Source organism: Trachurus trachurus, assembly GCF_905171665.1.
Source record: "Trachurus trachurus genome assembly, chromosome: 13".
NCBI classification, from domain to species: Eukaryota; Metazoa; Chordata; class Actinopteri; order Carangiformes; family Carangidae; genus Trachurus; species Trachurus trachurus.
This window is the reverse complement of record NC_139892.1, coordinates 8,446,182-8,462,728: the sequence shown is the minus strand read 5'-3', so window position 1 is coordinate 8,462,728 and position 16,547 is coordinate 8,446,182. Positions and strand designations below refer to the sequence as shown.

The following is a 16,547-nucleotide window of genomic DNA, read 5'->3' as shown; positions in this document are numbered from 1 at the left end:
AACGCCCTCAAAGACAAAAACTAAGTCCAGTTGACTTGATTCAGTTGCCTAGAGATACCTTTGACCTGGACAAATGAGATCTGCACAGATAAACCTTCTATAGTTGGATCATTTCGTCTGACAGACCTGCTCCTCCAAGCAGGAGCTGCCGACATTATATCAGAGTTGGTTTCAAACCAAACTGATTCTCTCCTGGTTTCCCGTTTCATGTGGCTCCAACACATTTTCAGCTTTGTCCTAATTTCAGTTGTGCTCAGCGGGGAAAAGAGTCGGTGTCTCAACGGAGAGACACAAAACAAACACAAAGTTGGAGAAGCTGCAGCTCGGAGGAGACACTGCGCCCCGCTTCCCTCCGTCCTCCAGAGGCCGTCAGCCATGATAAACAACCAGAGGGCGGAGGCTCAGAGACATCAGACGCTGAGCTGAGGACCACGGGACGATGCGGGATGAGGCCGACACACAACACAACCAGGGAGGAAACAGATTGCAAGGCGGACTCAGACCGGTCTCATCTGTGTTGCAGCTCTTTTTCTTTCTTCGTCCCCTCGCTGGGAGTCAGTGAACACAACCCCCGCCTCCACCTTCACCCCTCTGCCCCTGCAATTCGTTTTATTTATGCTCCTTATTGCAGCAGGCTCCGGGCCCAGCGGGGGGCCTGTGGCTGTGGGACGTGGACGTGATCACCCCGCCGTTTGTCTTTCAATTAGCCGAGCGGCGCGGTGCGGAGGACCGGACCTCCCGCCCAGAGCTAAATCACCCTCAGCAACCCTCTGATGGCCGCTCACAGAACATATGGGCTTCGTAACGACGGCAACCAATCGTGATGCTGCACCATGTTTCTTCTGCAGCTCAACGCCGTCGACTCTGGAATCAAACAGTGAATATTTTACACCGACGTCCAGATTTTTTCTGTTTCAGGCCTGATAACATGAGAATGAGTCAGAGAAGCACACACACACACACAGCACATGTGATGAGATGTTCCCTGAACGCCTCACATGCTCACTGTGTTACACAACAATATACAGTACAGATGTTCCCTAAATGTCCATCGCTGCACTGATGAAAAATGAAAACAGCACATGAATCATCTGCTCCTGCATTTGAGCAGATCTATGAGAGATAAAGAGGAAGTGCTGAGTCTGCATCAACAGCAGATCAAACGAAAAGGATGGAAACAAATATTAAATCTCATTAAAAAAAGATGAAATATACCGAATGTGACGTGATGTAAACCTTTAGAGACAGGAGGTCTGAGATACGCTGATGTTTCCTCTGCACCTTGAACTCACCAGGTCAAAACCTGATAATTAATCTGGTCCATGATCAGATTTCTCAGAAACTAATAATCAGATTAAATCAAAATGAGCTCTGTTCAAAACGTTTCCACATTACAGCTTCATTGTCTTCAGGATCCAGGTCGTGCTCTGCAGCTTTTTTTTTTTCTATTTTCTATTTTTATCATATTTACTGTGGATTTGTGGAAAAATAAGTGAAGCAGAGCCGCTTAAAGAGATGACGAGGAGATTTGGAAAGCGAAGTGTTTTCACACTACATTTCCCATGAGCCTCCGCGCGCACGGTGAAATTCTTGGACCGGTGCAAGACGGACGAAAGCGAAAACATTTGCCAAGAATGTTTTCATTCATCAAGAATGAAAGTCAGAGGTTCAAAGACGATCAGATACCGTCATAGTTCCGACCATAAACGGCGATTCGGCGGCGTTATTCTCATGACTCGCCGGGCAGCAGAAGTAGGAAATGCTGGGCGAGTCCACCACTAATAATAATAACAAAATAACGATTAGACAAAACGATATATTTATCTAAAATGGACCCATTAACAAGTGGGTAACGTAGATTCATTCACATTAAAGGGACAACGAGGAGTTTAGTGTTTTCACACTACTACTACCGCGCACCGTAGAATTCTTCGACTCGACTCATGTTTTCATTCATCAAGAATTCAAGTCAGAGGTTCAAAGAGGTTCAGTTACCGTCGTAGTCCCGACCATAAACGGCGATTCGGCGGCGTTATTCTCATGAGCGTCCGCGAAACCGAAAGTAAGGAAACTCTGGTCGGCTCGACCAGCATCTCCGCCACCACTAATAATAACAAAATAACGATAGAGACAAAACGATATATTTATCGAAAATGGGCCCATTAACAAGTGTGGGTAGCGTAGATTCATCCACATTAACGTGCGACTTTTTTATTTCAATGTTAATGCAGGTTGTGTTTTAGCTCGTTCCTACACATGCATGTAAAACGAGGAACGTGGCAGGAAATGAAATGCAAATTTGTATGAATGGCCACTGAAACTAATTTATACTTGCTGCTGCTGATTGAGAGGAAATTGGCTCTGTGAGCGAGAGAGAGACAGAGAGAGAGGGAGAGATTTTGGTCTCTTATTACCAACGTTTCATTAATAACTATATTACAAAGGGAAGCACTTCAGCGCAGCAGGATCCAGAGGACGGCCGCAAATTAAAAGCTGCTAAAAAGTAATTTTACAGGAGTTCTCTCTCCACAAGCAGCACAAGACAAAGGAGCAGCTATGCAATAAGAGCAGAGCTGTGTTATCATCCACATAATGTGCTCCCACCTTCCTCCTCCTCCTCCTCATCCTCCTCCTCCTCCTCATCCTGCTGCTGCTGCTGCTGGCCGCTTCACCTCACTGGGCTTTTACAGCTTTTTAAAAAACGACCTCCTGCAGCGGCACAAAAACGACGCGAGTGGAGCTCAACAGTCGAGTCGCAGGTCGGACGATAACTCTGCTGGTTCGTCACCACGATTGAACCCTCTCACACTGTAAAAACAAACAAAGAAAAAATATTGATTTCAGCCACTTAAATGCAGAGAAATTAACCAAAACACTGAAGTGAACTTTGTGTTGAACACAGCTGGATCGGTTTCCAGCAGGAGCCTTTTTAAATAAACACAAAAATATTCATTCATTCGTCGTGAAGCTTTCATGTTTATATCTGCGGGAAGGTCTTGTCTGTTTTGTTCTTTCCAGTCACACAAAACGAAAAGTCCAGACTGAGCGACATGAGTGCATCCCAATTCACATCAATATAAAATTCTGCACCTCTATTGTCTGGAATAAAAGAACAGAAAAGAAAAGAAAAGAAAAGAAAAGAAAAAAAGAAATGAAATTAAAAGAAAAGAAAAGAAATGAAATTAAAAGAAAAGAAAAGAAAAGAAATTCATCTGCAAATAGTCTGGAATAAAAGAAAAGAAAAGGAAAGAAAAAAAAGAAAAGAAAAGAAAAGAAAAGAAAAACACGTCCTATGCAATTAATTCAGAACATCTTGGACTGGAACCAGTACCTTAATCAAAAACGTCCACATTGATGGAGTTTACTTAGTTGCTATGGCGACAGATACAGTATGTACTGTAGTACAGTATGGGTTACAGGAAGTGTTTATTGTGTTCATTCACTGACGACGACGCCATCTGTTTGATGAAGACCATGTCCTGCTCTTCTTTTAATTGACAAGAGCCGTGTTTCCACTGCAGGAGTTCCTGGTAAAGGGAGGGGGTAGGAACTTCTACAGGAACCGTCCTCTCACTCGGCCCTCTCGGTGGCCGTGTCTCCACTGCAGAGTCGGACCCCGCGGCGACGTCATGAGTTTCGATCACATGCACAAAAATCATAACAACAACGGAGAAGGATGGAAGGAGCTGAGGCGGTAGCCGCGGTTCTGGTTTGTGTGTTTGTGCACATGGCGGTTGATTGTAATCCTGCTTGAGGTTATTTATTTATTTTTTTTAAACTTTTCACGGCGTTGTTTTGCGTGATGGATCCCCAGTGTGTCAAGGTGCGCTGATATTTTCATTTCGCCGCGATGACTCAAACCCCCTCTGAATCTGAATGAGGTTCCTGCAGTGGAAACACGCACCAACGCTCCATCTCTACGACAACCAAAAAGGCTACACTACACCTGCTGATGGAGACCAAAGCTTTGTCTCACTTCTAATACTTCCATACTTACACTAACTGTTTTGAGTGTGTAAGTGCGTTCACACTGACAATATGGCAGAACACAGTGTACTACTGTAAGTAGTTCACTCAAAACGGTCAAAAAGTTGAGTGTGGAACGATGCACACTCATCGATCGCCTTCTTGGTTATATAGCAAAATATAATATCTATGTAAATCAACATACTGGTAGGCCAATGGTTTCCACCAGTAAGAGAAGCTGACTGACATGTAATCTCCAACTCGCATTAAAGGGAAACTTCATCAAAACTCTTTAGGAGTTCCAGGGGGGGTCCGGCTGGCAACGGATTTTCATATAATGGCGGCGGATGGAGTTCACTTTTGAATCATCCAAAACACACACTATGAAACATCCAGATACCTCCATACTGCTCGTCCATACTACTGACCCAAGTGTCCTGAAGCCGCCACTTGAAAAAGTTGTTGGGAAAAATTAATTTGATCTCTGTTCTTCATCATTGCTAATTGAAACTACACACAAAACAAGCCAGTAGATGTGTCGATGGACAATAATAGTGGTCCATGAAAAAGAAGACGTTGCGATAGTTGGCTCCGGTAAGTACACAACAACAGTATTCGAGACAACACTACCTGGTAAAATTCGCAAACTACATAAGTAAGTAGATCAGAGGCTGACATTTTCTCGGAATTCGGGAGTCAATTTATTTTTAGTCACGTGATTGGGACGTGACTGGGAAAAATGTAAACGGGAGTGAACGGGAGCGGGAGTTAACGTGCGACATTCAAAGAAGCACAAGTCAGGCAGTCTACATTAAGAAACCGGATGCTCAAAACGGTCCAAAAGTTGAGTGTGTGTGGACCGATGCACACTTTACACCCTCAATGATCACTGTCGTGGCTACGTAGCGGTGTATAACCTGTAAATCAACATACCGGTAGGCAAACGTTTTCTGCCGGTTAGAGGAGTCAGCTGACGCGATGGCGGCGTAATCTCCACCTCGCATTAAACAGCTGATGCACACAAGCAAAAAAGAAAGAAAGAAAAAGAGAGAGAGGGAGAGGGAAAGGACGAGTAGGGCGTTCATTATTGCTAATTGAAATAACAAAACAAGACATCTACCGGCTTGTTTTGTCTGTCATTCAGCCTGCAATGTGCTGTTTAATTGTTTACATGATAACTGTGTTCTAAAATAGGACGGGAAAACGGGAACAGGACCGGATCGGGAGTGATTTATTCGGAATTGGAATGGGACAGGATTATTTTTTGACTTTGTCACGGGACCAGGATGGGACGGGAATGTTTTTGCGGGAGCGGGACGGGACGGGATTGAAAAAACACTCCCGTGTCAGCCTCTAGTGTAGATAGTATACAACATGACAGTGTACTCATGGATGTATGGAACTGAGACACAGGTGAAAGCTCTGGAACAATGTGAAGGACAGGGAGCGGGGGGCATTTACAGCAAACAGGGAGGGAATAAACAAAAGCTGTGTGTGATGTGCATTGTGGGAAATGTAGGAGGTTGACCTTCAACTCAGGACCAGAAGTCAGGATATTTTTTGCTTCAGTTCATCTGTGAGTCCTTCGGCTTCACGCAGGTGGAGCAGTGACTTCCTGACATAGCTCGTTAATCAACCTCCTCCTGGTGTTTTACAGCAAACACACAACAGCATCACAACACTGTACTCGTGTACATTAAGTTTCCTACTTGAAGGACTCTGTGTTTTAAAGCTTCAGCTTCCTTTGTTAATGCAGACGCTCTGTTTTATAGTCCAAGGGACAGACGCTCCATTAGCAGAGCTGCACTTTACGTGGACTGATGAAAAATAGAAACATCTCCCTCCGTGTGCGGACATCAATAAAGGAAGATACAGAGGAGATTCATTCACGCCTCGCTCATCCAAGCTCATTGAAAATAATTGGGCGTGACAGGTTCCAACAAGACAGAACACTGTGGGTGGGAAATATCCTTCAGTGATGAGATTCAATTTCACACAATGTCACAACCTCTGCTGCCGTGTCGGACCGAGCTCGGCTCTGAGATCTATTAACTGAGCCGTGCAGGGTTTTAAGACCATGTGTCGGAGGTTCAGCGTTGGATTCAGAAGGAAATACGAGGAAACACATCGTTCTGCTGAGAGATTCGTCTTCATTTCGGTTGCCGTGACAGCTCGTCCGGATCAGAGTGGGGGATGGACGAGGGCCCTGATGATGGGGATGAATTTCATCATTTTCAAAATAATCAGATTATGAAGCGTGAAGGGCTTGTGGTGTGAACTGAACCATGTCGGCAAAAGAAAGTCTTCAGCCCCCTCCAATCACCTCAACGTACATTTAAAAAGCATGAAAGACAAAGTCGCCATTTGCTTTTAGAAATCAATGATTTAAATCTCTAATTCCTGAAAGTATTCAGACCCCCCAGTCTCATGATTGTGTCCAGGTTCTTCCTCTTTGCTTTAACTACCCTTGAGGCTTAATCGTCCACCTCAACTGACTGGACCTAGTTTATAAAAGCTCAAACCAGGACACAAACCAAACCATTAAGTCCTGGGGACTCTCTGTGGACCTCTGTTAACTGTGGTGAGGTTTTAAATCAAGAGTATGACCCTATTAGTGAAGTTAAGTTCTTCTAGCTTGGATTTTGCCACAAGGACACTCATCACATGTAGGACCAATCAGCAGGAGTCTGACTGTCCTCCAGTCAAAGCTCAGACTTGAACGTCTGTGGAGAGACCTGGAGACACTTCCCTCCCGTCTGAAGAGTCTGAGGTTAGCAGAGCTCGAGTTCGACCCCGGAAGACTCGAACCTGTGATCACCGCCAGATGGACGTCTACTGAGAACTGAGTTCAGGCTCTGAATGTTTTCTAAACTGTAGAAAAGGTTTCTAAATAGTTTATGAAGTTTCTGTATTTACCCATGAGACAAACTCCATATTAGTCCAACAATTCTTCCAGGAAAAGTCTTTGGCTGTTGATCCATGATGGAGCTAAATTCCAGGTTTAAACTCCGGTTCTCTTCATCATCATCGTCATCATCATCATCATCATCATCATCATCATCATCATCATCATCATCATCATCATCATCATTCCTTCAAACAGAGCAGATGCTCAAACAGGCAGCAGCCTATAAATAACAGCAGCTGATGACTGCTGTCACATCTAGTCTCCCAGTTCCCCACCAGCTAATTAAAGATCAGAAACAGTTACATTTCAAAATGTCACTCTGCGACGCCGCTGCTGCTTTTTTCAAAAGGGCAAGAGGAAGTGTGTCGGCTCAGGTCGCAGCGACAAAAACACTTTCTACAGAAGCTTCAAGTGCCTCAGTGTTTACGTCAAGCCCTCAGCAGCAAAAAGAGTGGAAAAAGTAAGAAAATCATATATATCAATCTGAACTATCAGTGCTTTTTCCTGGAGTTGTTGGAGACCAAACCAGAGTTATATAACCCTATTAACACTAGACTAACATTCATGAAGAGGGCCAGAGGAACAACCATAGATTAAGGCTAACATTGCTAAAAGTTACTAAAAGTTGCTTAACGTTTATCACACTAGGATTATACTGTAATATGGATATCCATATTAGTTTAAACTAAACTAATATGGATAACACCAATTTTCTGTGACTCACAAATCCAGAACAAAATGTTTACAGCCTGGTTTTATTCATTTCTTCAACCCTACTGAAATGGCGCGCTTACGTAAAGGATGCTAGTTGGTGCTATGATAAACACACAAACTACATAACATAGTATATCTACTAAAGATGGTGGAATAAATTGATACAGCATAGTATCGCAATATTTTGCATGGCAACATTGTATGGACATACCCACGTCAAGTATGGATCTAGACAGACTAAGAAGTTAAAAACGTAAGTTTTTATTTGCAGCTGAAACAAGCTAATAAATGGCTATATATTGCAGCGTATTGCGATATTTTTGATACTGAAATAATACTGTACCAAGACACAAATATTATGATCACATTGTATCGCAGGGCCTCTGGTGTAGCTATGGTTACTATTAGGGCTGTCACTTTTTAGAAAAATTAGGTTCAACGAATATCAAATGACCCGTAATTCGTTCACAACAACCTCACCTCTTATCTGTTCCTGCGGTAATCACTACGACGGCCACTAGATGTCGCCTGGCAATAAAATGTAATTATAGACCATAATGACGTGCAGTACAAACGACCCAGGATTGTTTTATTATTGTTCCCTGATAATTCTTCAGTTATTAATCTGAATATTATTGACTTCATGCATTAAAACATCCAAAGGAACAAAGTTGTGCTATCGAAACTCGCAGCTCATCAGCTTTATAACAAAACAAGTCACGGCCGTTGGATGGTGCATCACTACACATGTTGTAGATACAAAAGAAGCTCAGTCAAGTGAAAGTAAAGTTTCCAAAAACACAGCCAGCGATACAAACGCTTGTGTTTCCTCGCCTCTGCAGCTCAACACTGTGTAATTGTCACTGAGGAGATCACCCCATGTCTTTTTTATGCTTGACAGACTCAATTGAATCCCTGCCTGTTTGTGGGTGCTGTGAGATTCATGCTAATTTTTGATATGGCAGTAATTTAATGCAGGAGGGGGAAAAAAAACTATTTGACTTCCCCCCCAAAATTAATTAATGGAAGAATCCTGTTGCAATTACATCTTCATAATGACTAAAAGAATATTAGATACATGCCCTTTCAAATTAATTTGTCAGCATGTCAATGGTTTATAATTATCTAAGGAACAGAATGAGCTGGCCCATCCACCGCTCAGCGTTTAGCTCAATATCCCGGCACCACGGCGCTAATGCAGGAGTCAGATGGAGGATTACAATCATTGTTTTCAATCAAGTGATTAGATGAAGCATGAAGCTCTTAAATTCACTTCACCTCATCTACATCAGTTGTTTTGTGTTCTAATTAAGGCTCTCAGGGGGTTCAAACTGAGATGTTGACACCAGTGATTTTTAAAATCCAGCAGTCCGTCGTTCAACGTTTTAAGATTTTAATGCAAAGTATATTTGATCAGATCAGCAGCGTTAGATTTAATAAAGATCTTGATTTGGGTCAGAATAGGTACTTTAACATTAAGTATTTTCCAAATGCTACAAAATTGTAGAATATTTCAAACTATTTCAAATAAAGGCGAAATACGTTAAAATACAGCAAAGGCTTGGAAATTCCTACTACACGACTTTAATGTGTTTTCATTTGTGTCTACTCAGCTATTTCTTGGTTATTTCAGTTGTTTTAAAGTTGCTATTTGCAAGTTTTAGCTTCTGCTACGTGGCTAACATTAGCATTAACAAATGTTTACTCACCAGTCTGAAAGAAATATTTTGAGCTCAGCTTTCAAACTTTACCCCGTTACTCACCAACATCTGTCTCCAGAGGTAGACAACAAAGACAATGTCAACTCTTTTTTTTTTTACTTCCTGCTCCCAAAGTTAGCATGCTAACCAGCTAGCCCTGGTTCATCTCAAGTGTGACTCATTCATCCACTTCCCTTCCTTCTTTGCTGCAAATATGTTAACTTCTGCTGTAAAGTTGGACAGTTTAAAGAGGAACTAAGCAGGATTTCCGCAGCTATGCTACATTTTTACCTCAATTAAAAAGCTCCGGACTAGTTGTGATAGTTAACAACATGACTTGTGACTTGTTACGAGTGAAAATGGAGGCTCTCTGCCTTCCACCTGGCGTTTCACGGCTGAAAACCAACCCTGCAACATCAGTGTAGTTACTCGGTCGCCGCCCCGGTGTCCCAGCTCTCGTCTCTGCAGCACCGCAATACAATCCATAACCCGTAATCTTTTGTTTACGACGGTTAAGACTACACAAACACACATGCCGTAACATCGTATATGTTATGTAACGTTATCCACCGCTCCATTTATTGATTTTTCACCAGCTTTGTAAACACATGCACATGGCCGAGAGGAGGGTTACTAAAACAGCGGAAAAGCGACCGGACTTGCATAGTTCCCCTTTGACATGGGAGTCAACGGGGACCAACTCACTCTAGTGGTCAGGGGAGGAACTGCAGCTTTCAGAGGCTGATGCTTAGTTCTAATAACATGCACCAACAGACCACCAATGGAGTCAATTTATATATGAGTCTACATTATGTCACTTTGTTAAAGGTGAACAAAAGGCAAGATTGACTCCTCTGGGCCACACATTTATAATAATATTAGATCTGTATGGCTGCCTTCCTCTGAGCTCTAAAGTGGCCTCCTGATGAGGAGAACATTGGCTCGGGATGAGGTTAGACTCTCCAGGAGGATGTTGTTTGCATGTCGGCATTAACGTATTCAACCATGAATACAATCAAATATCTGACTGTGGCACTTGTCTGTCACCGTCCTCCTCCTCCTCCTCCTCCTTCACCTCTTCCTTCCTCCCTCCTCCGTCTGGCCGCTTTTTATTGCCTGGGAACAATGAGTGGCAGCAGCAACTCAGTGTGATGAATCCTATCGCACCCAACACATGCGCTCCTTCACCGCTCGAGCTACTGCAATCCACTGTATTGATCAGTCACCTTTGTTTCAGTATTTCAGACAGAAAGCCAGGCAGGGAGGGAGGGAGGGAGGGAGGAAGGGGGCGCAGCTGCTTCTGGAGGGAATTGAATGGTGAAGCAGAAAATATAGAGTTTTTTGTGGACAGTCTCAGCTGGAGCTGCAGGAGCTTTAACTCGCCTGCAGTCAAACTGATGGGTCAGTGCAAAGGCAAATATCAAGGAGCAGATTATTGCTCTTAAAGCTTCTCTTTAAGCTCCAACACCAATCCTAAATATCCTTTATAATTAAGTCTTAGAAGTTTCTGAAACTTCCCAAGAGCCTGCGAGTCCTAGGCTGAACTGTGAGTGTCACTTCAACAAGGTCGGAGGATAGTTAGCACCGTATATGGGCCACGTGTGGTGTGTGTGTGTGTGTGTCGTTTAAAGGCTGCAGCTTTTTTTAATGCTGATCCAGCAAAGAAGATATCGTCTCAGAGGAGAGGAGTTAATAAACCAATGTGCAAAAGAAAAAAGACACAAAATACTCAACAAGCAGCGTCACTAGACTCTGCACCAGTGCTCAGTCACCTCATCAGTACATTAGTCAGTATTATCTTCCTATTAAAGACCTCATTAATCTGCATTTATTATCTTTAAGGTTTAATATTATAGTCTATAACATGCTGATGGTCATCGCCTCCCTGGGAAGCCACTGCAGTCTGAATGTTCAAGAATATGTTCAATTAATTCCTGGTTTCAGCTCAAAGATCAAAGATGGACCATTACCACCGACGAACCCTGGAGACGCTCTGTTTTGTTTCAGTCTGGAGGCGGACGGAGGTTCAGGGTCTGGTCAACACGTCTCACTAATCAAACCAGACAATGTGGACTTTGAAGCCAGATTGAGACGAGCTCTACCTGGACGGGTAGTTGAAGCCTCCAGTCGGTCTGAGATCCTCTTGGACTGATGAACCCCACGGAAAGGAGCTCAGGTGACAGACCAGCCTGGTTCTCTGGGTGTGTTCTGCTTGTTATTAGCTGCCAAAATATGTTCAGGAACTACTTACATACTCATTGGTGAATATTACTGAAGGCAGAGATGTTTATATTTTAATATTGTTAATATTGTTATTGTTAATGTTTATATCATTCTGGCTTTTTCCATAAATTTCGGGCCCAGATGTTAAATGTGACGTCAACCTTGGCTGAATCTCTGCATTTTTTAGATTTTCTTTGTTAGACTGACTTTATATTGTGTGTAAAAATCCCTTCATGTCCAATAGCAGGATATTTGCCCTTTGGTCTTTTATTTATTTAGCTTTTATTTAACCCTCTTGTTGTCCTCTGGGTCAAGGGAGGAAGGACGAAAGGAGAAAGATGGAGGGAAGGAACAGATTGGGCCAAGGAAGGAAGAAGAATTAAGGATGAAGGGAAAGATGGAAGGAAGGAAGGAAGGAAGGAAGGAAGGAAGGAAGGAAGGAAGGAAGGAAGGAAGGAAGGAAGGAAGGAAGGAAAGGATTGTGGAAAGAAGGAAGGGAAAAGGGAAGTAAAGATGGAAGAGGGGAACAGATTGGGTCAAAAAGGAAGGAATGAAGGGAAAAAGGATTGTGGAAAGAAGGAAGGTGGAAAGGAAGAAAAGAAGAATGGAGGGAAGGAACAGATTGGGTCAAAGAAGAAGAAGTAAGGATGAAGGGAAGAAGGGAGGAAGGAAAGAAAGAAGGAAGGAAGGCAAAATGGATTGTGGAAAGAAGGAAGGGAAAAAGGAAGTAAAGATGTAAGAGGGGAACAGATTGGGTCAAAAAGGAAGGAATGAAGGGAAAAGGGATTGTGGAAAGGAAGGAAGGTGGAAAGGAAGAAAAGAAGAATGGAGGGAAGGAACAGATTGGGTCAAAGAAGAAGAAGTAGGGACAAAGGGAAGGAAGGAAGGAAGGAAGGAAGGAAGGAAGGAAGGAAGGAAGGAAGGAAGGAAGGAAGGAAGGACAGAAGGGGAAAATGATGATGGAAGGAAGGAAGGGAGAAACGAAGAAAAGAAGAATGGACGGAAAGAACAGATTGGAAGGACCAGCAGCAACACAGTTACAATACAACAATCAGACAACGCACAATTTAGTAAAAATATAAAAGGTGCTAATGTAAAACACCTGCACACAGACCGCCTGCAGTCCAGAGTGCACTGACTAGTGTTTTAAATCCAGTCAGGGGTACGAGCCGAGGTTTTGAAGTCGGAGTTCAGATTGTAAATGGCTCTGAGCATCAAGAGCTGAAAACCTAAAAGCTTCCTTTCCCACTTAGGGAACAACAAATTGCAAAATGTCCAACAGAGCAAAGATTGTGACCTTCTTGTTTCACTTACAAAAGAGAATATAAGTAAAAGGAAGTTTGAAGATAACGCTCTTATAACAAGGAGTCTGTTCATGCCAAAGGTCTTCAACATGTTCTGGAAGTTTGAAATCACAAAACCATCCAAAAAAAAAAAAAAAAAATAGTGATGAAGCCAAATGAAGCTATATGAGGCGTACCAGACCGACTCTAACTATGAAAGTACTTTATAATTTGGTTGAAGTTAAACAGCCACACATAGATTATGGAAACCTTGCTTCACAGCTCAACACTCATGTCTGGGGTTTGTCGACAAGCTGCAATGCCTTCTGGGATACAGCTAAAGCGTCATGTGACCACAAGGTTTCAGGTTAAACACTTGGTTTTTATTCTTGATTATGAAGTTAACCAGTCACAGAAACATCCTTCGGCTCTTAACTGAGGCTGGAAGTAAGTGAGTGTTCTGGGATCAGTGTAAACCACCTGCAGACGCTTTTAAGCTGCAGCTTTTGTCCACAATTTAACAACTGGGAGTCTTTTACATTCACAGTCAGTCACACCCTTGCATTTGAAAGCCGGCTGGTGTTTTATGTGTGTGTGTGTTATGCACAGCATCCACGACCTGCAGTCACATACTCTGTAATAATAAAGTCCTGCTGCTCCGTCCCACACAGTTGATCCTGCTGAGCCTCCTCACCAATTACACGTCTCTGTGCCCGAAGCCTCCTGCCTGCACTTCACAAAGGTTTTGACTTTAAACAATGTGTCTGCCTGTTCTGGAAAATGCCAAACCTCATCTATCTGCACTGACTGATGTCCTTTTAAAACCAAACTCAGACACCTGACAGAGCTCTTGTTACCACTGGGTCTATACCAGGAGGCCAGGGTGGTGCAGACCTCTGGAGGTGCTTCGCTTCAAGTCAATCAAAATCTCTTTCATTATGGTTCGTCTAATGGACTGTCTTTATGCACACTTGGCTGGAGTCAGGTTGCGATGGAAACAGGCTCAGCTTCACCTCAACACTGTTTGCCAACTCCTTTTTAGGAGTCTTACCCAGGTCTACCCTGGTAAGAGGGGGTCCTACCAGCTGGATGTTCTCAGACTTCCTCCAAAGGAAGAAGCCTAAAAAGCCTCCTGTTCTTCGTGGATGGAGAATTTGTTGATTTGCACAGACAAACCATAATGACAAAATGACCCTGTGTTGTGTGGCAGAGCCACGTCAGCGTTGGGGTCCAGGATTTTACTGCCCTGGACCACTGTGACCAAACTTTGTCCACTTCCAATACATTCAAGTGTGTTAAAGGGATAGTTCAATATTTTGGCAAATTGACCCATTGCCATAATACCCATCCCTATAGTCATAGCAGTAGGTTTGTTACCTTTTGGTGCAAGCTATTTTTAGAACGGTGGAGCAGAGCCACGAGCTGCTCAGAGCTACGCTACGGAGGCTCATGGGATTTCTTGGTTTCCCTCATCAAACTCATCAAATACACAATCCAACAACTCCAAAACGCTCTGGTGGACAAGTTGTGGTTGTGACCTGCACATTCACCACACTATGAGATAATAAGGGAACGTTATTTTAGAGGTAAATACAGAGACTGCTTGCCGAAAAACTGCCCCCAACGGGAACGCGCATCAGCTGTTTTACATGAATTTACCTCGAAAACAACTCTGTCTCGTAACGTCCTGTTACCAAGAAATCCCATGAGCCTCCGTAGCGTAGTTCTGAGCAGCTCACAGCTCGGCTCAGCCGACAATTCAAGGTAACAAACCTACTCCTAAAACTATAGGGATTATGGCAATGGGCCAATTTGCCAAAAAATGTTGAACTATCCCTTTAAAGAGGAACTATGCCCAAAAAAATCCTTAATTAAACAGCTTTGGAGTAATTGTGATTGTTGAATGGCTAGTTCCAGGGAGAATGGAGGCTCTCTGCCTTCCACCTAGCGTCTCTTGGCTGCAAACCAACTTTGTAAGATCAGAGCCTCCGACCCGGTGTCCCAGCTCTCGTCTCTGCGGCACCGCCACTCAAACGTAACGCGCCCCGTAACTCGTAATCTCTTGTTTATGATGGATAAGACTACACAAATATACACATGGTAACATCGTGTATGATATATAATGTTATCCATCACACTGAAGGCAACCGGACTTGCATCGTTCCCCTTTAACCCGACCTCATGCAGGTGGAACAGGCGGTTCTGTGATCCAGACTTACATTGGTATCTGAGCAGGACGGATCCGGCCTGAGGCCTGGGGCTGTGGAAGCGGATGGAGATCTGGTTGCTGTGGCTCCGTACCACCAGGCCCCTCATCAGGATGGACTCGTTGGCCAACATGGTGTTCTCCCTGTGGCCCACGTCTTCAAACACCACCTTGTCGCCCTCCGAAAGATTCACATTCATCACCTGGCAGAAAACAGAGGAGAGGTTTGATCAATAATCCATCACATAAACGACAAAGTATCAAGACTCTGGGATCTGGAGCCTCTCAGGACCTGAAGCAGAGCAGAGACTCCACGGGAGCTGATGGTCCCGTGCTGGCAGCAGTTTATTCTTGGTTCATTAATGATCCTCTTATTTTGAAACAGACTAATGAGGCCTTGAGTTTCAGTTTTGCAAACTTCTAACAACAATAAGAAGTAGAAGAAGAGGACAAAGAAGAAGAAGAAGAAGTTTTGGTATCTGAAACCTCCTCAAATAGCTCCTCAACTGATTTAATCCACTGATCTGAGTCTCAGTGATAAGAACCCATGTTCAGGCTTTTTTTGTGTCTTCAAACTCTGCAGGTGAACTACAAATAATGTTAGTGTAGTGGTTTTAATCTAATTTATTTTTGCACTGTAGGCCTGACTAGGACTGTTTCTACTGATTGTGCTGCACTGAGGCCATTTTGAATAATTAAAGTTATTTGTTGTTAAACAGTCAAATATTGAGCGTCCACTACAGATTAGTTTGAACCGTATTTGAGGGATTACTGCAAAAAAAAAGAAAAAGTGTGTTTATGTAATTTTAACACCCTGACATTGTCAACATTGATCCCAAAAATCCCATCTCAATTGAGTCAAACTCCTTAAAAGGATAGTTCAACATTTTGACAAATTGGCCCATTGCCATAATCCCTATAGTCATAGCAGTAGGTTTGTTACCTTTAATTGTCGGTGCAAGCTATTTTAACGGCGGAGCAGAGCCATGAGCTGCTCAGAGCTACGCTACGGAGGCTCATGGGATTTCTTGGTTTATAGCGTTGTTGAATTGTGTATTTGATGAGTTTGATGAGGGAAACCAAGAAATCCCATTGGCCTCCAGTGTAGCTCTGAGCAGCTCACGGCTCTGTTACGCCGTTCTAAAAATAGCTTGCACCGACAATTAAAGGTAACAAACCTACTCCTAAAACTATAGGGATTATGGCAATGGGCCAATTTGCCAAAATGTTGAACTATCCCTTTAATCAGTCACTGAAAGTCCTGTCTATGATGTATCCTACAGTAATGAGGATGTGGATGTTTTTGCAACATACTAAGTGCCGAGGAAGACAGTGCGATGTGGCTAAAAAGGGCAGGAAAAATATAAAAACACTGTGTTTAAATGTTCTACTTCTGTGTAAAACTTAATGAGCAATGAATGAAATAATTTAATTGGTTTGTGCAGGGACAAATTAGAAAACCAGAAGTGACCACGTCTGAGAGTCACGCTGTTTACAAAACCACAGAAAATGAGCGGAGAGCTGTCAGGGCCGTGCATATGTAAATC

At 43.2% G+C, this 16,547-nt stretch overlaps 1 protein-coding gene across 1 annotated transcript in view; it reads right to left on the bottom strand.

The window, feature by feature from the left end:
- Positions 1-16,547, bottom strand: part of sez6b (seizure related 6 homolog b) — a gene marked incomplete at its 3' end in the record, with an annotated part of 127,785 nt that overhangs the window by 56,203 nt on the left and 55,035 nt on the right. The window contains exon 3 of the mRNA XM_083984894.1: positions 15,014-15,203. Within this exon, the coding sequence (XP_083841020.1) occupies positions 15,014-15,203 (190 nt within the window). The remainder of the gene's footprint in view (positions 1-15,013; positions 15,204-16,547) is intronic.